The sequence below is a fragment of the Periplaneta americana genome, chromosome 3, assembly GCF_040183065.1.
Source record: "Periplaneta americana isolate PAMFEO1 chromosome 3, P.americana_PAMFEO1_priV1, whole genome shotgun sequence".
Classification (NCBI taxonomy): domain Eukaryota; kingdom Metazoa; phylum Arthropoda; class Insecta; order Blattodea; family Blattidae; genus Periplaneta; species Periplaneta americana.
In genome coordinates this window covers 166,481,101-166,507,647 of record NC_091119.1, presented here as the reverse complement: position 1 = coordinate 166,507,647, position 26,547 = coordinate 166,481,101, and the positions used below count along the sequence as shown (strand labels likewise).

At 37.1% G+C, this 26,547-nt stretch overlaps 1 protein-coding gene across 7 annotated transcripts in view; it reads right to left on the bottom strand.

Annotated features, from left to right (window-relative positions):
* Positions 1-11,379, bottom strand: part of LOC138696824 (uncharacterized) — a 60,518-nt gene extending 49,139 nt beyond the window's left edge. For 3 of the 7 annotated variants that reach the window (XR_011331469.1, XR_011331470.1, XM_069822264.1), the window contains exons 1-3: positions 11,189-11,359; positions 1,974-2,229; positions 654-750 (exon numbers count right to left, since the gene is read on the bottom strand). Coding sequence is in view for 5 of the 7 variants with exons in the window: in XM_069822264.1 (XP_069678365.1) it covers positions 654-750; positions 1,974-2,199 (323 nt within the window). In the remaining 2 variants the exon portion in view is untranslated. The other 4 variants (XM_069822265.1, XM_069822266.1, XM_069822268.1 and 1 more) reach the window with 4 other exon arrangements.
* Between the last annotated feature and the right edge of the window lie 15,168 nt (positions 11,380-26,547).

The following is a 26,547-nucleotide window of genomic DNA, read 5'->3' as shown; positions in this document are numbered from 1 at the left end:
TTAATAGAGAAGCAAAGGCAGTGGAGGCGGCTCGAAACATTTGTGCCATGTACGGCGAAAATTCCATCGGAAAAAGCACAGAAAGGAAATAGTTCTATCGTTTCAACACTATAAAGTTAGTATCTATCCAGAGATGCAACTGGTGGGGTAAAGAAGGTATCGTGAACTATGAATTGCTTCCCAGGAATGTAATCATAACTGCTGACGTTTACTGCCAACAACTCAGATGCCTTGCGACCCTGCAATTGAAGAAAAACTATGGGAAGACTGCACGCACGCCTGCACTCCACTAACATAACAAAAACAGCTATCCAGAAGCTTGGTTGGGAGGTGATTCCATGTCTCCCATATTCTCCCGAACTGTGTCCTCATATTTCCAACTTTTCATTTCTCTATCCAACAATCTTCAAGGGAACTCCTTTGATAACGAAGATGCTTTATAAACTTGGTTTGACAACTTCTTTAACTCTAAACTAGCAGATTTCTTCAGATGCAGAATCGAAAAACTACCCCAACGTTGGCAGAGATTCATAGATAATGTAGGAGAATAAAATTACTGATTAATTTTTGTCTTCTATTCATTTCAAATAAAAACTTTTGTCACGGTGAAAAAACGTTACGAGCTTTTGCATCAACATAATATGTTAACTTACCAGGTATATGAAAAGAATTCTTGATTGGAATCACGAGATTGACCCCAAAATCTTCTGAATAATTCATATCGAACACCAGCATATTCAGGTGAGATTCCTGAATTCAAAGAAATAGGATAATTACTTGTAGCTGATAAACGTATTATTTCTTTCGGTTAATTAGACTAAAATTCTCAAGACATATGAGAAGATTACAACTGCTGAACATTGTAATACCATATAAAATAACAGGGACATATTATCTGACATATTATAAGTCAGATTTTTTTTCATGGTGTACGAAACACTAGTCCAACAAGAACATCTCATGCAATATACCATTGCTACCTGCAACTTCATCAGAAATAATTCAAGTACTTTCGGAATTAGAAAATCATATCTTAAATATTTAATGTCAGCACTGCAGAACTGTCGGAACCTTTTCAATATGTTTCATAACAAGTTAAATTTCATGTTGTGTCTGCTTCATTTTATTACAAGGTTGGTACTAGGAGGTAGGTCTCTCTATAATAAAGACAGCATTGTTATGATTCGAACATGCAACAGCACCAAGCACAGGGATTATACTGAAGGATGGGTAGAAGGACTATGCCTTATGTCGATGTAGATTTTGTTACTCTGACAGTGGAAAAGTAGAGAAGGGAAAATGATTATGAATAAAAAAAAATATGTACTTTATTAAGTTCAATGGGAGGGGTGTTCAAACCTGGTAACTCTCCTCTCTCGCGTAAGTCCCTGGTTCCAACTAACACTTTATATGCATTTCTGGATCCACCCATACGTGCTACAAGCCCTGCCCATCTCAAACATCTGCATTTAATATTCTTAATTATGTTAGATGAATACACTGCTCTCTTAAATTGACTGAGTATATTGGGAATTAAATCAATGCTATCCCAAAACACGCTATGAAATGTTTCATAGGAAACAACTTTTATCTAGAAAAGGAAGCAAAAACGGGCAAAACTGTATTAAACTTTTTTGTTTGAAACATCTCAAAGGATAACCCCTGAAATTAATGACATTACTTATGGCTCCAACATGTAATGACTGTTGTTAGCCCTTCATCTGCTTCTGAACTCCTGTAAAGATTTTTGTGGGATTTAAATATTCTGATAAATCTAGCTATGCTTCATCAGTAAAACTGTCAGTTCTGGATTCACTATCTCGTCATGTACAAACAGCAAAAACCAACTGTCAAGCATTGCTATCAGGAACCAGTGAAATCTTACATGGTCGCAATTTCACCTGCTAGGAGATACGTAGAGGACGATGATTTTTAGAATATAAATCTTACGTACATACTACAATGTTGCTTACCTTGAAAACTCATTCTCTCAAATCTTTGTTGATAGTATATAAAACTGTAATCTGGTAGATATGAAAAGTTTATAAATGGACGTTGATGAGATACAGAACTTTCCGAATCTCTCTCTGATTCTTCTTCTGCTACATTTACGTGTAACAATAATGAATTGTCAGGTTCTTCAATGACCTCCTCTGAATTGCAATCTTGCTGTTGTGAATTATTTGTGGAATTAACCATCTTATTCCAGGAATATACATATATGAACTCCTGTAAAAAAAAAAAATAAATAAAAAAATATAAAAAAAAAATAAATAAAATAAAATAAAGAGTAAGTAAAGGTCTTAATTATCAGGCCAGTGGAAACAACTTTATGAAAATAAACATACATCTTCCAATTACGAGGGCTAGGGGATTGGTCATGGCAACATTTTTTTTTTTGGTGAGAATCCAGATGCAGTGGTAGGTGTATTAGTAGGCTAGAGATCGACCATTCATAAATGACACTTGAAAGGGCACAGTATGTACAGTACGATTATTTAGTCCTGACAGTCGCCAATAATGTGCGCCTGGGTCAGGCGAGTCCATTAAGTTATGCCAAGGGATGTTCAGGTTAGTCTGTCGCCTGCAGTCAGAGTGACTGGATGTCACGCATGCGGTATAGCTTGTGTTTCCAGTACAGTTAAGCTACTGCATTCCTTTACCGACCTATCGCCCTTACCTCTACTCCGGCACTCTCCCCACTACTCCTATTACTTCCCCTCTTTCGCGTCGCTGAACTGTCAGGACTAAATAATCGGTCTGTATATGTGCTACTTGAAAAGGCAGTATGCATACAAAATCATTTTTACAGACAAACATAGGCATATGACTATAGAAAATTAAAAAAGATATATATATATAGAGTGATTCACGAGGATTACCATCATTTACGGAGCTTATTTCCGAAGACATTCTGAGCAAAAAATGTCATATAAACATTTGTCCTAATCTCAAACTCTAGCTCAGGGATCGGCAAAAATGTCCACTAGCAATAGTGATGTCGCAAAGTAAACTTTCTTTGCTTCACCCCCCTCCCATCCATACAACTCCAATACATAAGCATCTATGAGTGGCGGGTTACCCGCTTAGATTTAGATTGCTTCTTTCTCAAAACCTTCAACGTCTGTTCGGAAACATGTGTTTAAGGAAGAATGGGAGGAACAGTATTTGTTGTGCACATGGTGACAATGTAGACGCCTCTTGTATTCTAAAATTCTAATAGGCATTATAAATCAAACATGGAGTGACATTACGACACGTCATAAGATTATCACGAAATCATAGGTAAGCATGAACATATTTAATATAATTGTAAACGGAAATTACAGTAGAAAATAAATATAACAATAATTTGTTTGTCGTAGGGCTGGGCGAAGCAAAACAATTAAAACATAAAAAATTAAAAAATAATAGTTCCAGTACTAAAATAAGATGAAACAAGATATGAGTCAATTGTATTGTATTTATTAACATTCCATGGTATTCATACATGCTTACAGCTAGAATATGGAACAAGTCAAAAAACTTAATACTATTATAAAATCTTAATTTATAGTCACAGTCTAGGTGAAATATATACAGACGAGATTTACAATATAGTCTACTAGTACAACACAGAGTTTTAGTATCAATTTCATGAAGTGTTATTGAATGTCATGAATTCACCTACAGATAGAAGGTGTGAGAAATTAGGTACTTCTTTAATTTGGCCCTAAATCATTTTATGTTTTGAGTTTCATTTTTTATATCGACAGGGAGGCTATTAAAAATTTTTACTGCCATATAACGCATCCCTTTTTGATAGCACGATAGACTTGCCGATGGAGTATGAAAGCCATTTTTTTGACGTGTATTTATGCTATGAACTGTTGAATTAGTTACAAAGTTTTCACGATTACATACGAGGAAGATTATTAATGAAAAGATATACTGAAAAGCCATGGGCATTATTTGTAGTTTTTTGAAAATAGTCCTACACGATTCCCTAGATTTGGCACCTACTATTATTCTAATTACTCTTTTTTATAATAGAAATATATTGTTACTCATCATCATCATCATCATCATCTGTGGTCATACAGCCCTTTTAGTTTAGCCTTGACCTCCTTAAGAATTGCCGCCCAATCTTCCCTCTCTAGGGCTCTCCGTCTCCATCTCTTAATTCCTGCTTTAACTAGATCATCATGAACATCATCCAACCATCGTAGTTTAGGTCTTCCTGCTCTTCTTTTACCACTTAACGTGGCATCTAGTAATCTTTTAGGAATATTATTATTGTCCATTCTGATAATGTGGCCCAGCCACTCCAGCCGTCTAATTTTTATATCAGTGACAATACTTGGATCTTTATATAGTTTTTGTAGTTCAGAATTGGTCCTAATTCTCCACTCTTCCTTATCATAAATAGGGCCATAAATTTTTCTTAAAATTTTCCTTTCCCACGTATTTAAGATGGTTATTGCTCGTTCAGTTAGAGTCCAGGTTTCGCTTCCAAAAGTCACTGTAGGTTTAATAATTGTTTTATAAATCCTCACCTTCATTTTTTTTTTTAGATATATCTGGTGCTTATAATTTTATCTAATGCTCTGAGGCGTCGATTGCCAATGGCTATTTTATCCTTGATCTCAGTTAATATGTTGTTATCCTCGGTGACTATCGAGCCAATATATTGTTACTATCTGTGGAATTTCCCCAGAATATTATTCCAAAACTCATTACCGAGTGGAAGTATGCAAAGTATATTGCTTTTAAGGTATTGAAATTTACTGTCTTTTGCATAGATCTAATAGCAAAACAAGCTGAATTTAGTTTGGGGGTAATTTCTTTAATACGATTTTTCCAATTTAACACATGCATTTAACAATGGGAACACTATGCAATTTCTGTTATTGCTTTGAAAATCACAAAACCAAAACCACTGAAGTACTATAATGAAGGAAAAATTTATTAAGACATGTCTGAATAAGGTTGCTAACATTATTTGTCCTGAATAATCTGATGTTTTTAACAGTATGAAATTATCCACATCGACAATTCAAAGGAGGATAAGGGATATTGAAACACTAGCTGAATGAGAAATAAAATCAAAGATGCATAAACAGTGGTCTAATATCTCGCTTTAGGTGGAAACACAGATATTGATACAGTAAAATTGGTAATGTTCACCCACGGAGTTACGAAGTATCTCCACAGTCTAGTATATACAGTCACGAAGCTTGAGTTTGTGAGGGTACTAGAAACAATAGACTGTGCAGGTACTATTTCCCATTGTCTGTAATGAGGCGATAGTAGCGATCCTAGTGGTTAGCAACTATCTATGGATGCATGTTTACTACATATTGAGCTTCGTGACTGTATATATTGTCGGACCATCGGATCTGTGCCCCTGTAAGATATGCGAACTGAACTCTAATTCCTTCTCAGCCTCGGTAATTCATTTCTCTCCCTGCATTCCTATCTCTCTCTTTTCTATCTCTCTCCCTTTCTCTCCCCCACTACTCAAATTTTGGCCTTCTTGCGGGACAGTTTACAATATTTGCACTTGCAGTCCAGTGTTGTCAACTCAACATGAATACTGTAGCACGGAGTGGCGAAAGAAATATTATTAAGTATACGTAATAGCATTTTGCGATGAAGAGAAACAAACAGGTCAATATCTGTTTCCTATAAATCAGGCAACGAAAAGAGCAACTGATATCACAGGTGAGGCTTATTTTATTTCAATTGATTATGTATTAAAATTACTTACTTAACTAATACTAATAATACAACATTTTATGTAATTTATATAGACAGGTCAGAACTAATAAAGAAAATCAGGAGAGAGGGAGTCTGTGCAGGAGATGAAAAGCTAGAATCACCAGAGAAGAACAGACCAAGGGAACTTTTAATTATTGTAGATGATATGAACCGATGTATTTTAAGAAGAAAGATACAAGAATTTTATGCCGTTCAGAAAGAAGTCTCAACATTGAATAAATTACTGAAAAGTAATAATTTCCAAGGTTGGAGAGAAAAACTACGGAAAGTGATTCGAGACATGGGATTTAGGTTTAAAAAATGTATGTAGAAATACAAGATGTATTTTGATTGAAAGAAATATTGTAGCATGGAGGACCAGTTATTTATGGCACCGTTTGACGGAAGTTTGGCAACATCCCTATTCGGCAAGGTTCGTGGCCTGCTGTTTAATGTGGTGGGAGGAAAGCGGGTGGAATGGAGTGAGTACAGGCGTTAACTTTTCCAAGAACGACGACAGCACTGAAGGGGCACAGATCCGATGGTCCGACAATACTAGACTGTGGTATCTCTCTGTATAAGAATATTAATATTTTGCTCGATATCATTGCACTTAAGGGAAATACAACAGGAGAAGAGTTATTCCAAACATGAAGAAAATATAATATAGAAGACATGAATCTGAACATAAAGCAACTTGTATCTGTAGTAACATAAGGGGCTCGAAATACGACTTTAAAAAAGTCTACTAGGTGGAGTAACGTGTTATTAGGAGAGCTGGAAATAAGTGAGGACATTAAAACGTTGTCATTGTATAACACACCAACTGGCTTAGATTTATTTAAAATGCTCTCCATAGAAAATGCTCTTCTATCATTGGTTACTTGCCAGTACCCTACATAGCTGCTATGTTTGACTCGCATTCAGTAAGCTTACATTTCCGAACAATTTGTTTTCTTAACGAAAACTTGTAATATCTAAACAAAGATCGTGACTAGCAGATGAAAATTCACGATGCAAGAGTGGCAATTTGTAACGTATTTTTCTAGGTTGTTGTAGCACAGTAAAATTAAAGGTGAAATAAAATATACCGGTAATATGTTCATCTATAAATCAATATTGTGTAGTCTACCTCAGATACTCTGTTGAGAGTCCGCCACTGTGATCTGAACGGAGTGCTCTATACTCCTCGATTGATATTACATCTTATGTATTGCGGCTTGCGTCCAGTATGTCATCGTGAATACAAATTTGCCAACGGCTGCTCTAGCTCGTTGGTTACGGGTTATTAGAAAGACAAAATGGCGCCCGTGACTTTTGTTTATTTAACAGTGTCCCCGATAACTAAAACAGATTTCAATATATCGCAGTGAAAAATTTGCGTGGAATTGTATTTTATATTTGCCAACAAACTCTGCCTGGAACTAACTTATTGACTTAAAACTTATACTAGTTTATTTTTTAATATATTTTTAACCCAATAAAATTTAAAAAAAATTTACAATAGAAATTAAAATAAAACAAAATTTCTAGTGAAGATACATAGGCTATTTCAAATACTGATATTTGTTGAAATTATCAGGGAAACTGCATTGAAGTCGTAATATGAAGCTGCCATTTTGAATTGCTAATTACCCATAACAGTAATAGTTATACTAAATCTGAAAAATAGTATACAATATTGCAGAAATGGCGTATATTGAACATATGAAATTTCAAGTTACAGTTTTATTCATTCCTGAAAAAAATAATTAAATAAATTTCAGTAATTTTTTAGTACTTAAAGGTGTATGTCCCCCTTTAAGGACGAAATTAATGTTACGACAGAGCATTACAAAGTCTTATTTTTATAAGCCAAAAAGGACCATTTAGAATTATTATGAATATATAAAATCAAGCTTTCTGTAGACCTGCTTTTTAAATATCTTAGAAATCATAACACTAGGTACTAAATTTATATACCTATCTATGCACGTAAAAAAAGTTACATAATTTTACTCTTCAATCAGATATCCATGCTTATCAAACTATAAATAATCAGAGCACACTACGTAGGCCTATGTGAGATTAATAAAAACTGTAAAAGGTAGGATAAGTAGTCCTACTTTGAATTATGTAAACTGTTTACAACGGTATCTGCTAATGGATTCATCCCCAAGAAAGTAATTAAAATGGCTTACAAGCAAGATAAATTACTTTTGTTATAAATATTTAAATAGGCTGAGTAACAGAAGTGATTCAGTGTTTTAGAGTAGGAGTAACTTTAATGTAAGTGATATAGGCGTTCCTTTTATATATTTGCAATTAGCTACATTGACGAAGCCTTATATTTGTATTTTTTGGTTTGACTAATAAAAATAAATTATTATTATTATTATTATTATTATTATTATTATTATTATTATTAATGTTAGGGACATCTTAGATTCGAATGAGTTCACACCTGTTGGAGTAACGGTTAGCGCGTCTGGCCGCGAAGCCAGGTGCCTCGAGTTCGATTCCCGGTCGAGGCAAGTTACCTGGTTGAGGTTTTTTCCGGGGTTTTCCCTCAACCCAATATGAGCAAATGCTGGGTAACTTTCGCTGCTGAACCCCGGACTCATTTCACCGGCATTATCACCATTTCATTCAAACGCAAAATAACCTTAGATGTTGATAAAGCGTCGTAAAATAATCTACTAAAAATAAATAAGATTCGAGTGTCATAGTTTAAAGAAAGCATTAAGGCGTCATGTTATAAAGACCAACTTCAGTGGTTCGAGTCTAACAATAAATATATTATAATTAAGTATGGATGAAAATATGGGTAAATTGATAGAAATAAGATGTAAGAGAGAGAGGGGGAGACCGAGGAGAAAAGGGGTAAATTATAAGCACAATACTACAATATCATAGTACTTGACAACTTAAAATCGTAAACCGTTTTACTACAAATTTGATCCATGGGAAAAAATACAAATTGTTACTCAATTTGTATTGTATTTATCATTTAACCGAAAGGGAAAGGGGTATCTAGTATAGAAGTTTACAAATATAACATTTGTATGTCTTGTTTCCATGGTTACGTTAGAGCAGGAAGGACTACAGCAGGGGCGGCTCTACAATAAGAACTGCAGAGCTGCAGAACCGCCATTTAAATGGACCTGAAAAAATTAAAAATGTAGAACGTGCTTTTATGTAATCTAGTTCATTGTTTCATTTATTTATCCAATTCATTCTTTTCGATTCGAGATTTTACTGTCTGTAGGAGCCTTGAACTGCTCGAGAATTTTAGCTGTAGTGTACTTTTCGGATCTGTGATCGGCAGTTCCTGAAGCTCAACGTAGGGTAGTCGGCAGCAGAAAACTGGTTTTCTTCAACGTCCCATAAGACTGCATTAGAGCTGCAACCGAAGCAGCTCTCTCCGAACATACAAAAGAACCGTCAACACCCTCAGCTCTTTATGACCTGCGTTAGAACACATAGGCTTCTGGACTACTGCATATCATTACAGTTCCAGATTTTTATAGTACTGTGGGTGGTGTGATGTGATTAGTCAGTGTATCTAAGGAAATATTTTATATTAAAAATGAATGAAATGAAAACCTAATCAACCAACCCTTTTCGAAATTAAAAGAGAAATTGCATGTTAACGTAAACAATTAGGACGTCCTACCCAAATTTAAATACTGAAATCTCTGAAAAAGTCGAGGAAATCATGTAGCTGCGCTCATGAAAACGCTTTCTCCCCCACCCGTGTATCCTGTTTGGAGAAGAAAATACATGGACAGACGTTGGAGTGGAGGATTTAGTTAATTTGACTTAAAAAACTAGAAAAGCTTGTGGGGCACATCTCCACTACGTGACTAGTTGTACCAGGTGGGAGTGGTGTAGCGCACGGATGGTTGGAGTAGAATTTCGGGTGCACAGTCAACTTCGAGAAGGGGCTGTAATTACACGCGTCATCCGATTTAGATACAATAAACAGCATGCGTTTGCTAAATACATCATTTTCATGCAGAACTGCCAACCTTTGTAACCGCGGGCCGCTACTGGACTACAGTAAGTATCACTTCCGATTCTGTACTTTTACCCTTTTCGCCAGTTCATTTAATGATAAATTTAGTACACACGTTAAAATGAACAAAACGAACAATTTTTACACATTTCCTATGTCAGGCAACGCGTACTGCAAGAAGAGAGTACCGGTGTATAATGTCAAGGACAGAAGAATGAAGTATTTAAAAATGTTAATCGCCTTATTTTATTATTTCCCGATATCGGAACACGAAGAAAACAAGTAAATAAAATCAATCAAGGTATTGTTAATCAAAGTATAACGTAAATCTGAACTGTTACACTGGAAACGAAGCACACTGTATAACAATGCTTCAATTCCTTCCCTTTCGCGCATCGCTACATGACGTAACTAGAGATGGCCGATATTTCACAAACCGATATTTTTGTCACAGATAAACCTGTGACTGATGACACGAAATATGTGACAAAATATCGCAATCGAAATCTGCTCCGTATTCAGTACTCTGTGACTGATATTTTCTCCTCTACGTCGTAGGTTTGCGCGTGCGCATGATACAATAACAGCAGTCGGGCGGTAGTTTCTCCATCTTATTATAAATGATGTAGTTATTATACGATTTAAATAATAACACCATTGGTTACCAGTACTTAATCTTGTGTAAAATCCTGTCTGAACAACTGTTTTGTTTTGTAATTATTTTCCAATGCTTTTCCGAATACTTATGTTTCATTAATTTTTATTCTATGACTCAATATTATGTTAATGAACGACTTAAAATAATTTATCCATTATATTATATACAATAAAAATGATCAACTTTTAAAACTATTAGGATAATCATATAATCTCAATTTCTCCATATCCAACTACATTTAAAAATGATCAACTGGTCCAATATCTATAATTTAACCTCTTGGTACATGAGGTTAACTTTTGACATGTTACTGTTCAGTTAGGTAAGAATTTATTTGTTAATGGTACATGTACATAATTTTCTTTGTTGGATTTTCCCATATAAATCACTGACGTGTGGCGTGTATAGAGAAATCGTATTCATATTTCACTGCTCTTCAATATTTCATGCTCATTTTTATCGGTGTGACAAAATCACCGATAAAAGTCACAGATATTTAATTGTCACAGTCACAGTTGTCACAGATACTTGAAAATATCGTTTAAGCTCATCTCTAGACGTAACTTACTTCAACTCAAGGTCACGTTGGATAAACTGATTCTTCGTCTATGACCGTTAGTTCATTGGAATATGTCGTGTTATTTAGAAATCATAGGCGCGACAAAACTGGCCTGACTGTTATACAACACCTTTTTGCAGAAAACACTTACACTGACAGCTATGTACTTGTACAAACATGAATGAGGAAATAAATACGTCTTATATTATGTATTGGTATTTGTAAATATTCTTACGTCTTATTCCGGGAAAATATATGAAATACTTCTATAGGCACCTTCAAAATTGGTAACTACAAAAATATTACACCTACACTTTGTATATAACAGACACAGAGTTTAGGCAGGGAGACTGGTGATTGCCCGACAGGCGACAGGTGAGGATCACAGACACACCTAAACCTAAACTTCCCAAAGATCACACCAAAGAGTACAGCTGAACACACATAAGGTTAACCAACTGCAGAGCGTGAAAATAATTGTAACCCATAGTGATCACTGATTTCTCCATAACACTAACACCTGTGCTAACACTCCATTAGCATTATTTTAGTCCAGCATATGAGTTACGACGCTTCTAGCACGAACAGAAAATACGTGCGTAGTTATGGAATTCAAGGTAATTCATAATATGTAAGAAATCTAGGATTACGTCACTCTTATCACGAACAGAAAATAGTTTCTTTTGAGAGATATGAGGATTTGATATTACGTAATACACAATAAAAATACCTCTAGTCCTTGAAGAGCTATATTTATTAAGAAAACATTATAATATTCCAATTTTAAAAGAGAACTATTTTGTAAGAGGTACCAACATAATATAAGGTGCGGTGAAAATGTACAATCAAAGATTTCGGCTGCAAAGTGTACAGACCTAGAACTACATTAAGATAAATATATTATAATTCATCCATGTCTTATATTCCTGAGATTAGGGATTATATGTAGGTCTAGATATAGACCTAAGAAGATATCCTGTCATCCTGATCACGGGTTTAGATTCACCCAAGTTAAGAATGAATCTTATAGTGGGGTTAACTTTGCTTGTACAGCGCTCTGGGTGATGCCGCTACGAAATACAACAGCCATTCATAAGAGTAGTTCCATAAATTGATAACAGATGACGGGATCATCAAAAACGCCAAAATATACAAGGATTCTGAACCGGCAAGGTCTGTCGATTGCCATTACGAGTATATCGATTGCTTCGTCTCGCAAGGTGCATGTATAATTATTCAATAGAATGATGTTATCTGCAATAAAAATGAAGGCCGAAAAGCATTAAATAAAAAAGGAGACATTAAGGCTGTGATTCTTAGAGTCCCATTAGAGTAACTCGTTCACTGTCCACTGAAAGCAGACGCTAAAAAACCTAAGATGTTGATAAAGCGTCGTAAAATAACCTACTCCACTGAAAGTTGTATTTTTCTCTATTGAAGTGTAAAAGATACATTTTGAGAAATTATGTCAGAAACAAAGAAAGGCACTACCCAAATATGTGGGATAATTAATTTAATAATGTTATTACCAGGAGTTGAAAAAAGCAATCATATGTAATGGGTGGGAAAAAAAAATACTTTTTAATCGCGCTTCTATAGTTCGACAATGTGCTGACTATTCAGATTTTTGCCTGACAGGTGAGCCACTATAAAATCTTTGAAGTCCTAGTTATTACTGAAGCTAAATGTGTTTCTATTTTCAAGAATCTATTTTATTTATACTCGTTAAAACCTCATTCATAGACTTGTTACCTCTTCCAGTGTTGATACCATACATTGAAATTAGTTTATTAATATTCGTTCTCTTTATACATATTTTATATTATAGACTATGATTCGGTCTACCTTCATAACATATCTCATCAGCAGTACTCGATAAAGAGTTAAATTAGTCAGTTGACATGGATACATTATGTTTGTGTGTTTTGAGTTCAGATTTAATAAGCTTCCGTGCTGCGTTGTATTTATTTTGTCAAGTTTCTATAGGAGAAATATGCCTTCATGTAGAATACATATATTTCTTCAGATTTGGTTACTTTATAAAAAGTATGTTAGTGCAAGAACTCTCTTTTTCATATTTAATAATTATGGCATGTGTCAATGTATATTATGCTGAGGCTTCTGTCTCATTGAATTACTCTTTTAAGACTGACTGGAAACGTATTCCAAATTTATATAAAAACATTAATACATCCTCACAATTTAAAGCATAACAATTTCCGAAATAATTATTATCCTACATGAAGTTATTAAGGGGACACTCAACTTAAAAAATGGAGACAAAGTGTCATTTTGTGTATCAGTTTTACAATATTACCTTTTTGAAGCTATTTATGATTTTTTAATCATTAAAAAATTTAAAATTTAATTTCATAGAAATAAAAAAACATATATATTTTTACACTAATTTACGTGATAGAACTAAATCAATACACAGAATTCTTCCCCTCTTCATTGAGAAGGCACAGTCAAATGCACAAAGCCAAGAAATAAAAAATGATAATTAAAAGTGATATTTCAATTAATGATTGATTAAAAATTGAAATATTTTTTATTTTGAAAAGTAATGGATCTAATGAGTTGAGATTTTGCATGTTACTTGCTATGTGTATATTAAACTTTTTCTCCAAATCTGAAAAAAATTGGTCAAATAGGAAAAAAAGTTCCAAAATATAGTTGAGTGTCCCCTTAAAATAAAATGATTTATCCTATCGCTTGTAACAATACGTTTATGATTCTAATAAATTGAGAAATAATTTACATCCAACAGATTTATTTTAAAATGCAGTTACTATCTTGAATTTCGATTTATTAAGGTACAATAAAATTTCATCAAGTTTCAAAAAAAGTAATTCAACCTTTCGAACAGGGGCACAAGAAGTACTTAAACTAATTAATGCCAAACTCGGAAAACTTATTAATACAGTACAACATAATTTCATATTCTATACCACTGGCGCAAAAAAAGGGTGTCCTTTTGTTCATACTGATTCAAGATGAATAGTTTCTGACGTATTTGTCCATTCCAATTTCTTTATTGTCCTCCCATTTCTATTTCTCGCATATTTAGTAGGTACTTCAAATGTAGTAGGTATATGTTTTTACTTTAATACATAGGCCTATATGATCATGAAGATATTTGGATATGTCTTGCATTATTCTTGCTGCAGACCATTGTAGCAGTGGCGGCTCCTGCATATTTCTTAAAAGGCGGAAAGAAGTTAACAGCACAAAATGACACCTTCTTGAATGAAATATGCTACAAATTATCCTACATACATACATGTAAGATCAAGTAGTGTTGGGGTTGGCCTTCCCTTTTGTAAAGCAATAATCTGTTCTTGTAAGCTGAGTTTCCTAAATTGTCCAACATATAATATGTTTTCACTTCCATTCATTGTTGCACTTATTAACAATTAAAAGGAAATTCACAAACTCGCAGCATTTTTCGCGCACACTACATCACCACACGTACTGGAAGAGACTAGTTACTAACACGTAACCGGCACCGTTTTACGGAAATGGAATGGGAAATAATCTGTTAGGAAAGCGAGAACACTGCACCCATCCTCGTGGTCTGTGTTGCCACATGCACGTACATTTTACAAGTTCAGTATCACATACTTTTGAAAAATGTCAGTTCTTGTGTAGTCATGCTACCATTATTGTTCAAAGCTGCCGGTGGTCGATTAATTTTTTTATGTTAAAAATAATGTAGTTTGGAGTACTTTCAATTTCAAATATATTTGTACAAAAACTGACAACTTGGCTGTTGCCCTGTCTAGTAGACAATGAATGGAAGTGAATTTCAGGGGCCAAAAAGATCTGCGATAATAACGTAGAACTACTTCCTCTTTGTTTTATATTATAAACCCGACTTTAACTTTCAAATACCCTCGAAAGTTTCAAACCATACTAGCCTATATAAAGTGCAATGAATAATATATTTTGATTTATAATTTTAAAAAAGTTTGTATGATGTCTTTCATAGCTTTGCGTTAAAACTGCTTTTATTGTGTCTCCTTCTAGATGTATTATAGTCTGGTTGAATGCCAACATCGCATGATTGATGCATGACCAGTCGGTTTCTGTCTGCTAAGTACACTATTTCCCACCCATGCGCTGATTCAGAGGAGGATCTCCTCCCTATTCGTTCATTTACTTGCTTTAAAACTCTGCTTCTTTCTCTGGCTGCTAGTGCGCTGTTGTCTATGTGTGTTAACTGCAGTAAAGGAGGAAAGGATTGCCTTTCCTCCACACAAACAATCTCGCATCTTTCTCACAGTTTTCTAGCAGCACATGAGCGCGCGTCGTTTAAAACTCGATCAACCGAGGTTTTCTGATAGCTGTCAACTTACAAATTATCGAATCTTCCTCGAATTTCAAGGCACATATTTTATTTTGTATTTACTTTCAAAAGAAGAAAAATGTTAGGAGGACGTTCCTCCCTTCCCTTCTCCGAGGAACCGCCACTGCATTGTAGTAACATTCTGCCGCATCTGCAGTTTGTACATTTCGAAATTGTGTGCTTCAGCCCAGAATTCATGGAGGTGGGAAATTGATGTGTCAATATACTCGTAGTTTTCCAGAATGTAATGATAATATTCAAAACATTCACTAATAGGAGGGGCCTCTGATATTAGCTCTGCAAAAAATCTGACACTTATGACGCTAAATAAGAGAAAACGAAATATTAACATTTTTAACCACTCTCGAATTTTAGATTTTTGTTTCGGAGTTGCTGGTTTGATGTAATGTTTACTTTATTTTCCAGAGCAAAGTCTGTCCTAAGGGAAATTTACATTCTGTGATCACAGTCTAGTATATACAGTCACGAAGGTCAGTACGTAGGAAATATGCATCCATAGATAGTTGCTAACCACTAGAATCGTTACTATCACCTCATCACAGACAATGCGAAATAGTACTAGCACAGTCTATTGTTCTTAGTACCCTTAACAACTCAAGCTTCGTGACTGTATATACTAGACTGTGCTGTAATCTGAACACTGGGAACATTTATTTTGGCAGCATTGTATGATGGTATTTCATAATATAACAGGAACTTTGAAATGATCAACTACTAACTACTTACCTGGGTGAAACTAGCGCTGAGGTGTTTTTGGTGATTTCTGAATTGAAAACCGTTCAATTAATAAGGGATTTTTTTTTGTGAAGAAGCAGTTGATCGTATATGCAAGGCGTAAAAGAGTCTAAACTAACCAAACCCAGTACTGTTATGGAGGTCGTATGGGGGCCATACATCGTATGGGAACGGAGAGGCGAAGTCACTGACGAAAAGGCGGAGTCATTGACGGATAGGCGGAGTCATTGACGGTGAGACGGAGTCGTTGACGAAGAGGCGGAGTCATTGACGGATAGGCAGTATCATTGAAGTAGAGGCGCAGTCATTGACGGAAGGCGGAGTCATTGACGGTGAGACGGAGTCGTTGACGAAGAGGTGGAGTGATGGATGGACAGGAGTCATTAACAAAGAAGCGTACTTATTGACAAAGAGGCGGAAACAGAGGCGGAGTCATTGACGAAGAGACGGAGTCATTGACGGAGAGGCCGAGTTAGAGGCAGAGTCATTGACGAAGAGGCGGAGCCAAAGGAGGAGTTTTTGACAAAGAGGCGGAGTCATTGACTAAGATGTGGAGACATTGACACAGAGGCGAAGCAATTCACAAAGAGGCGGAGTCATTGACGAAGAGACGGAGTCATTGACGAAGAAGCAGAGTCAATGGCGAAGGGGCGGAGTCAGAGGCGGAGCAGTTGACGAAGAAACGGAGTCAGAGGCGGAGTGATTGTCAGAGAGACGGAGTCATTGACGAAATTGCGGAGTCTTTCACGAAGTTGCGGAGTAATTGACGAAGAGGCGTAGTCATTGATGAATACGCGGAGTCAGAGGCGGAGCCAATGTTGAAGAGGCGGGATCTGAGGCGGAGCCAGTGACGGAGAGGCGGAGTCATTGACGTAGAGGTGTAGTTAGAGGTGGAGCAATTTAAGAACAGGCGAAGTTATTAACGAGGATGCGGAGTCAATGATGAAGAGACGGAGCCAGAAGAGGAGTTATTTATAAAGGGGTGGAGTTATTGACTAAAAAACGGTGTTATTGTCTAAGAGTGGAGTCATTGACTAAGAAGCGGAGTCAGAGCCGGAGTCATTAACGGAGAGGCGTAGTCATTGCCGAAGAAGCTCATACATTGACGAGGGAGCGGAGTCAGAGGCGGAGTCATTCCCGAAGAGGCGAATCATCGACGAGGAGGCGGAGTCATTCACGGAGAGGTGAAGTCATTCACTGATAGATGGAATCGTCGAGGAAGTGGCGGAGTCAATAACAGAGGCGGAATCCGAGCGGAGCCATTGGCGAAGAGGCGGAATCAGAGGCGGAGCCATTGACAAAGAGGTGGAGCCAGAGGCGCAGCTTTTGACAAAGGTGGTGCATTTGAAGATGAGGCGGAGTTAGAGGCGGAGCCATTGTCGAAGAGGTGGAGCCAGAGAAGAGGCGGAGTTGTTGACGAGGAGGCGAAGTCATTGACGAAGAGGTGGAGGCACAGACGGAGAGGTGGGGTCATTGACTGAGAGGCGGGGTCATTGACGAAGAGGCAATATGATTGACGAACAGATATAGTCCTTGAGAAAAAGGTGGAGTCACTGACGAAGAGGTGGAGTTATTTATGAAGAGACGGAGTTATTGACAAATAGGCGGAGTCGGAGGCGGGACCATCGACGGAGGGGCGGATATATTGACGCAGAGCGGAGTCAGAGGCGGAGCAATTGACGAGCAGGCGGAGTTATTAACTAGGATGCGGAGTCATAGACGGAGCCAGAGTCAGAGGCATTGACGAAGAGGCAAAGCGAGAGAAAGAATTATTGATATAGAGGCGGAGTCAGAGTTGGAGCCATTGACGAAGAGACGGAGCCATTAACGAAGATTCGGGGTCAGAGGCGGAGTCACTGACGGAGATTCGGAGTCTGGGGCAGAGCCATTGCCGAAGAGGAGGAATCATTGACGGAGAGGCGGAGTTAGAGACGGAGTCATTACCGTAGGGGCGGAGTCATTGCCGAAGAGGCGGAGGCGGAGTTACCAACGAAGTGGGAGACATTCACGGAGAGGAGACGGAGTCATTGACTGAGAGGCGGAATCATCGTGGAAGAGGCGAAGACAGAGAAGTTATTGACGGAGAGGCGGAATCAATGGCAACGAGGCGGAGGGAGAGGCGGAGCCATTGACGAAGAGACGGATTCAGAATCGAAGTCAGAGTCTGAGTCATTGTCCAAGAGGTGCAATCACAGGCGCCATCATTGACAAAGGCGGATTGAGAGGCGAAGTCATTGACGAAGGGGCGGAGTCAGAGGCGGAATGATTGGCAGATTGGCGAAGGCATTGACGGAAAGACAGAGCCATCGTCGAAGAGGTGGAGTCATTCATTAAGAGGCGGAGTTATTCACGGAGAGGCAGGTTTATTGTCTGAGAGGCGGATTCATTGACAAAGAGGTGGAGTCAGAGGCGCAGTCATTGACGAAGAGGTGGAGTCATTGGCAGAGACACGGAGTCATCGACGGAGAGGCGGAGTCCGAGGTGGTGTCATTGACATAGAGTCGGAGTCATTGATGGAGAGGTGGAGTCATTAACATAGAGGCGTAGTTATTGACAAAGAGGCGGAGTCATTGACGAAGAGGCGGAGCCAGAGGCCGGGCCATTATCCAAGAGGCGGAGTCATTGACGAAGAGGCGGAGCCAGAGGAAGAGTTATTGATAACGAGGCGGAGTCATTGACGAAGAGGCGCAGCAATTGACGAAGAGACAGAGAGGCGGAATCAGAGTCGAGTTAGAGGCGGAGCAATTGGCGTAGAAGCGGAGTTATTGAGAGAGAGGCGGAGTCTTTGACGAAGGGGCGTAGTCATTGCCGAAGAGGCGGAGGCATTGTCGATTAGTCGTAGTCAGAGACGGTGTCATTGTCGGAGATGCCGGAGTCATTGACGGAGAGGTGGAGTCATTGACACAGAAGCGGGGTCAGATTCAGTGCAATTGACGAAAAGGCGGTGTCAGAAGCGGAGCTATTGATGAAGAGGCGGAATTATTGAGGAAGTGGCGGAGTCAGAGTCGGAGTCATTAACGAAGAGGCGGAGTCAGAGGCGGAGCTATTGACGAAGAGGCGGAATCATTGACGAAGAGGAGAGGTCATTGACGAAGAGACGAAGTCATTGACGGAGATGCGGATTCACTGATGGAGTGGCGGAGTCATTGACGGAGAGTTGGATTCGTTGACGAGGAGGCGGAGTCAGAGGCGGAGCCATTGTCGAAGAGGCGGTGTCGGAGGCGGAGCCATTGACGAAGAGTCGGAGTCATTGACAAAGAGGCGGAGTCTGAGGCGGAAACATTGACGGAGAGTTGGAGTCATTGGCGAAGAGGCGAAGTTATTGTCAAACAGACGGATTCAGAGCTGGTATCGTTGACGAATAAGCGGAGTCATTCACGAAGAGGTGGCGTCATTGACGCAGAGGCGGAATCGGAGGCGGTGCAGTTGACGAAGTGGCGGAGTCGTTGACAGGGAGGCGGAGTCATTGACGAAGAAGAGGAGCTAGAGGCTGAGTCATTGACGGAGAAGCGGTGTCATTGGCGGAGAGGAGGAGTCATTTACGAAGCGGCGGAGTAAGAGGCGGAGTCATTGACGGAAAGGCAGAGTTAGAGCCGGAATCAATCACGAAGAGGCGGAGTCATTGACGGGTAGTCGGAGTGATTGGTGGAGAAACGGGATCATTGACGAAGAGGCGAAGTTAGAGGCGGTGTAAGAGGCGAAGTCATTGACGGAGAGGCGGAGTAAGAGACGGAGTCATTGACGGAGAGGCGGAGTCATTGACGGGTAGTCGGAGTCATTGGTGGAGAGACGGGATCATTGACGAAGAGGCGAAGTTAGAAGCGGTGTAAGTGGCGGAGTCATTGACGGAGAGGCGGAGTCATTAATGTGTTTGCTTTTTAAGCTGGAATCTGGTTTTTTGGCGGAAAGTTGTAGTCTCATTTCTACTTCTGCATTTTGACTGTTTCGGTATTTTTTTAATGGACACATAAGCAGAGTAAGCGATGAAAGTGGTAAGTATTATTTTCCGTTTTAGATAATAATAATAATAATAATAATAATAATAATAATAATAATAATAATAATAAATACTATTATTAGGCAGATTATTATTATCAGGGAAAGGATTTATATGTAAATACATATTTACTTATAAAGCTAATATAATTTATATTTTGCATTATCTTTATGTTTCACAATGTGTAGGGTTGAAAAATCCTACTTTTATTTTCCATATTTTTCCATATTTTAGAGTTTAGTACATATTTTCGTTAATTTCCATATATTTTCCATATTTCATATAAAACAGTCCATATTATATTAGGTTTAACAATAAAACAAAACAAAATTCCATTAACTTTTAAAAATACATTTCAACAATAGAGATTTAAACACATGTTCAGTAATCCCTTTAACATCAGAGTTATTTGAAAATTAGCAGTCCTATCAACAATGGGAAAGTAAGTTACAAAACTGTATTAATTTAATTTAAAATTTTTAACAGACTTCAGTTGTGCAGCTCAACAGTTAAATGCCAGTCAGAGTACACATAGGTTCAGTTTTGTAAATCATACTATAAAGACGGTAAATATGCCAAAAGTACGTCATTCAGTCAATTTAAAATCAAAACTAACAAGTTACATTTCAGAATTTAAAGAAGATGGTTTATCAACTGACAATAAAATATTATTTTGTAATTTGTGTCAGTGTGCAGTATCATCTACACAAAAGTTCCTGGTGCAACAACACATTACAACTAGTAAACATCAGGCCAACAAACAACTAAATTCCAAGCAGAGACAATTGTTTTTAACACAACCAACAACATCGAATGTAAGATCTGAGTTTAACATCGACCTGTGCCGTTCTCTCATCTCTGCTGATATTCCTCTCTACAAACTAAAGAATAAGGTCTTCAGGGAATTCCTTGAAAAATATACTCAACATACAATCCCGGATGAGTCAACACTTAGGAAGACGTATGCTCCATCCATCTACGATGAGACAATACAGAAGATAAGAGATGAAATTAAAGATAGTTCAATTTGGGTTTCCATTGATGAGACTCCCGACAAAGAAGGTAGACTTGTTGGTAATGTAGTTATCGGTTTGTTAAGTGAACAATATTCTGAACGAATTCTTTTACATTGTGATGTTCTAGAAAAGTGCAATAACAAAACTATAGTTAAACTGTTCAACGAAGCTATGGGTATCCTGTGGCCAAAGGGTATTATGTACGATAATGTGTTATTCTTTATTAGCGATGCTGCCCCTTATATGGTCAAAGCTGGACAAGCATTATCTGTTGTATATCCTAAATTGACTCATTTTACTTGTGTGGCGCATGCATTTCATCGTGTGGCAGAAGTGGTCAGAGACAATTTCCCTAAAGTAGATTTGTTGATTTCATCAGTGAAAAAAGTATTTCTCAAAGCTCCCAGTAGAGTTAACGTGTTGAAAGAAATGTACCCTGAAATTCCATTGCCACCAAAGCCAATTTTAACTAGATGGGGTACATGGCTAGAAGCAGTTGAATATTATGCCGAACATATAGACTCTATTAACAATGTTCTCCTTGCATTGGACTCTGAAGATGCAGTCTCAATTGATACTGCGAAAACAGTTACCTGTGACATAAGTGTGAAGAATGACTTAGCTCACATTCAGCATACATTTTCATGCATCATAAAAACGCTCAAAAGTCTCCAAAATAGGCACCTTTCACTATCTGAAAGTTTTGAAATTATAAATAGTACTGTGGAACAACTGAATCGTGGTAGAGGTAAAGTTGCAGATACAGTAAGAGCTAAGGTGGACACTGTACTTTCAAAAAACCCTGGATATGAAGAACTACAAAAGGTTGTTGCTGTGATGAGTGGTGAATCAACAGTGAAGATTAACTTGGACTTATCCCCAGCAGACATTGTGAAATTGAATTATGTACCAGTTACTTCTTGTGACGTCGAACGCTCTTTTAGTCAGTATAAATCTATCCTCAGAGACAATAGAAGAAGATTCACTTTTCAGCACTTGAAAGAAATGTTTGTAACCTATTGTTATGGTAACAGACAATAAAAATTGTGTTTTGTTGAAACTACATTGGAAGATAAGGTACGTCCATTATATTTTTTGTTTAGTTTGATTAAAATGTACCAATATTTAACGTACATAGTCATTTTTTTATAATTTTAAGTCCATATTTAATTCCATATTTTGGTAAAAATCCATATTTAATTCCATATTTTGGTAAAAATAACTACATATATATTTACATATTTCATATATTTTTAGTCCATATAAATCCGTTCCCTGATTATTATTATTATTATTATTATTATTATTATTATTATTATTATTATTATTATTATTATCATCTGTGATGTTTCACGTTATTATTGATTCATATTTTCGTAACTTTTGTATATTTTTATAGTCTCCACTAAGTATAAAACAAAATTTAAAGTCATAGAGGACTCAAGGAACCCCGGCAATATACTTTAAGAAACGCTCTTCTATGGTAATTCGGCAGTTGTCCAGACTGAACGAAGAGTGGCCTAGTATGTACAGTTACCCTGAAAAAGAATGAGACGATTCTTGGTCGTCGGAAGTCAAAGTTCTACAGCGCGGTTCACTCGATATCGACGCAACGATACATACCACGACAAATAGTACAAGAATTGTTACAAGGACCACAAGGACAAGGACCAGAATAAGGATCACGAAGAAGACTGCCATTTAAGGCCAGGATTTCACAACATAGCTCGAGTCACAAAATATCATTGTTTCACTGTATTGAATGGCAAATGCCTGCTAAGGGATCTACATTCTGGACTGCTGCTGTGACTGTCTTGTCTCGGTAGCTCATATAGTAGCGTGTCGGTTCCACTGTATAACAGAAACGTCTCGTGTTCGATCCCGGGTAAAACTATATTTTATTGAGGTGTAATTAATTTGTTCAGAATTCCTCGACTGTCTAATTTGTCGAAAAATATGGAATAATTTATGCCCAATTTCTGTGTCTTACAAGTGGGCTGAACCTCGTCAAAAAAATAAACCTTACTTGGAAGTTAAAACAGTATTCTTCCTCAAACAAAAATCACAAGAAACAAAAAGAGACCTGTTAACTTAAAATCTTGTCCACATGCCATCAGCTTCTATTACAGCCCTAAGTCGATCCGGCATGGATGTCACGAGATTGTGGCATAAGTTCTAATCCCCTGAGAGATCTTCCCAGGTGTCAACAACTTGATCCCACAATTCGTCTCGATTTCGAGGGCGTCGGTGGGCATAGGTGGCTATCCTTCTCTTTTTCAATTCCGCCCATAAATTTTCGATGACATTCAAATCAGGTGACTTCGGAGGCCAATTAATCATTTCGATCTCGGGTCTCCTTTGAAACCATCTTTGAATGCTTGCAGCATAGTGCACGGGATGGTTATCCTGCTGGAACAGCAATGTTCCTTCGGGAAAACGTTCTCGGGCGGAGGGAAGGAATATATTTTCCAGAATGTGCTCGTAAGTTCCCGCATTAAACAAGCCATCGATGCGTTCTATAACTCCAGGTCCATGGTAAGACATCCAACCCCAACACGATATGCTAAAGCGCCCCGGTCTTTCACGTCGGTGCACATAGCGCTGGTCATGTCGGAGACCATCCTCACGATAGACACGGACAGGACCTCCGTAATCACTCGAGATGGTTGTTTCGTCGAAGAAAATTACATTTCTCTAATCGAAATCCACTCGATTGATAGCGATGGCAAGACGGTCGACAGCTTGTGCTTCCCCCAATATTTCCATTTGCGCAGCCCTCCGGCTCCTAATACCGCGGTTCCTCAACCTGCTGATCACAGTCTGTGAAGAGCCGGGAAAGTTAGATGCTGTTCTTATTTCGTTAAGAGTCAGAAAGGGGTCCTGTCGAACTGTCTCAAATAAGAGAGCATCCTCTTCCAATGAAGAAATCCGCGGACGCCCAGGAATAGGGCGATTTTCGACCTCCCCAAAATTTTGGTAACGAAGAACCCACCTCGCGGCTGTACTTCCAGGAACACCGGCCAAACGGCCAGCAGATCTAGCCCCATATCCAGCCTCAACTAGAGCTATAACTCGCTGTCTCATGTCACGTCGGTTCGCCATTACGATGAGAAATGAGGGATGACGATAATACTTTAGTGTAGACAATGATTATTTAACGTGATATAGAATTATTGAAATAACAGGCATCTTGCATAGTAAGAGTTAATAAATCAACACTAAATTAAATATCTAAATAATAGGATATAACAGGAAGTCAAATTGTTGCGAAACTAATCAAATTAAATCTAATTACATTAAGTAAACAAACCCCAAGTTATGACACCACATCGCTACAGCTAAATTGTAGGTTATTAACATAAGAATTGAATAGGTCCGTGGTTGTGCGTTGGACGACAAAACCATCATCGAAAGTTCGAATCTTGCGGAGGAATGTAACTTCTTGCTTTTTATAATGTAAATCAGACTTCTAACTACAATCATTCATATTTCTTACTTTATGTATTAATATTTATAGCCAACATTGAATTTGTAAAGAAAAGACTTTAGAAATCTCATATGGAATTTGTGATCTGTAGTGACATAAACATAGATTATCTCTCGGAACTTTTCCGTAATAGTAAATTAAATTCACTCCTTGAAACTGGAAACCTTAGTCGCAGAGTCACTTTCCCACAGCATACAAGCTGAAGTAGCACAGCCATTGATAAATGTTTTGTACACAGAATTAGACTGAATTCCTATTCGACAGAACCTATAATCAATGGCTTGTCTGAACATGATAAACAAATCCTAAGAGTTTCCAATGTCACTGGACAATTTCAAAATATTAATTTAAAAACTAAGAAAGGATCGTAAGTGTTATATCTAGTGATTATTTACATTTATGTCTACAAAATGAATCTTGGAAAAACATATATGATATTGGTACTACTGATATTAAGAGTAAATGTATTGAATTTTTCACTTAATTTCATAATCACTTCATTGGATGTTCTCCACTCAATCTTGTGAAAAAATTCAAAAGTAAAAATATGTAGATAACGCAGGGACTTCAAAATCTCATATATTACAAAGAAGACTCTATATGTAATGAGTTGAAATGTAATGATCCTCATGTTCTTAAATACTGCAAGAAGTACAGTGTGATTTATCAAAAATTATGAAAGAGGGAAATAGAATATATTTGAATAGAAAAGTACAAAATTCAGATAATGCAATTAAACCTATTTGGAATAGTATTAAATTTAAACTTGTAGAAAACCTGAGAAAGAAAATATTTTTTCATTAAAAGCAATGATTATAAAGTAGAGGATCCCAAATCTATTGCAAATTCTTTTAACGTATTATAGTATATAGTACAGAAATATTACTGAGAACTTAAACATTCAAGATTTTGCAAAAGATACTGCAATTGGTTACTTAACAGATGCATTTTATAATTAGTATTAATATATGTAATTAGTCAATAACTGCAACAGTGCTTTTTCATTCAATCATAACATGAATAAAATTGAATGCACATTAAATTAAACACTATTGCAAACACGTAGATAAAATAGTTAAAATTAACTGAAGGGGTGAGAATGATATAATCCAAGGCCATACTTTTAACAAAAATTGTTTTGTGCGAGTGCATTTCTTACACGTATGGGAAAGCTATTAATAAAATATTGTAATAATTACTCAACAAATGACATAGCCTAAGGACTCTAAACCTTTGTACAAGTTTGTCTATTGTTTATATATATATTGTTTAATTTCATTTTAATTGTTAGTTTTTAATGTATATCCATGTACATTGTATAAGTGTGTATAAATGCATTCATTAGATTAACGTTTATAATGTTATAACTTGTAATTTTGTATTGTTTACTATCATTAATACTTAATCTCAGGACTTTGTAAAACTATATTTCAACGTTACTTAGCTATTTCAACGTTATTTAGACAAAAAAATCGTTGTGTAGACTAAGAATCGAACTCGCACTCTTCTACACAACACGCAGAAGTCTTAGAAGTCTTACCGTCTGAGCTATTGAAACGACATGAAAGCTTTACTTTCTGTGCGGAGTGTCGATCTAGTCATGAAGGTCCAGTGTCGATTTAACTACACGATTTATGTATATATTTATCTTTTATTTACGTAATATTATCATATTTTTTGCAGTTTTTGAAGTGAATTTCGGAACGATACTAGTAACAAACCAAATAGCCTGAATTTAAGTAACTCAATATTCGTTATCTTGTGTATCAGTGCTCTGGTCTCCGATTATGCGCAGTATCTTACATCTGAGACTTAGGAATATTCAATCGTCTCATCCTTTTCCAGGGAAACTATACGCACATTTTCGGAAATCGCCATGAGAGATAATAGTGACAGTGGTAATCGCGTTTAGTCCCTCCAGTGTTATTGACAGTGAAGACCCCTGGAATGGCATAGTAACTTAGGATAATGTTTTCAGCACATGTAATAT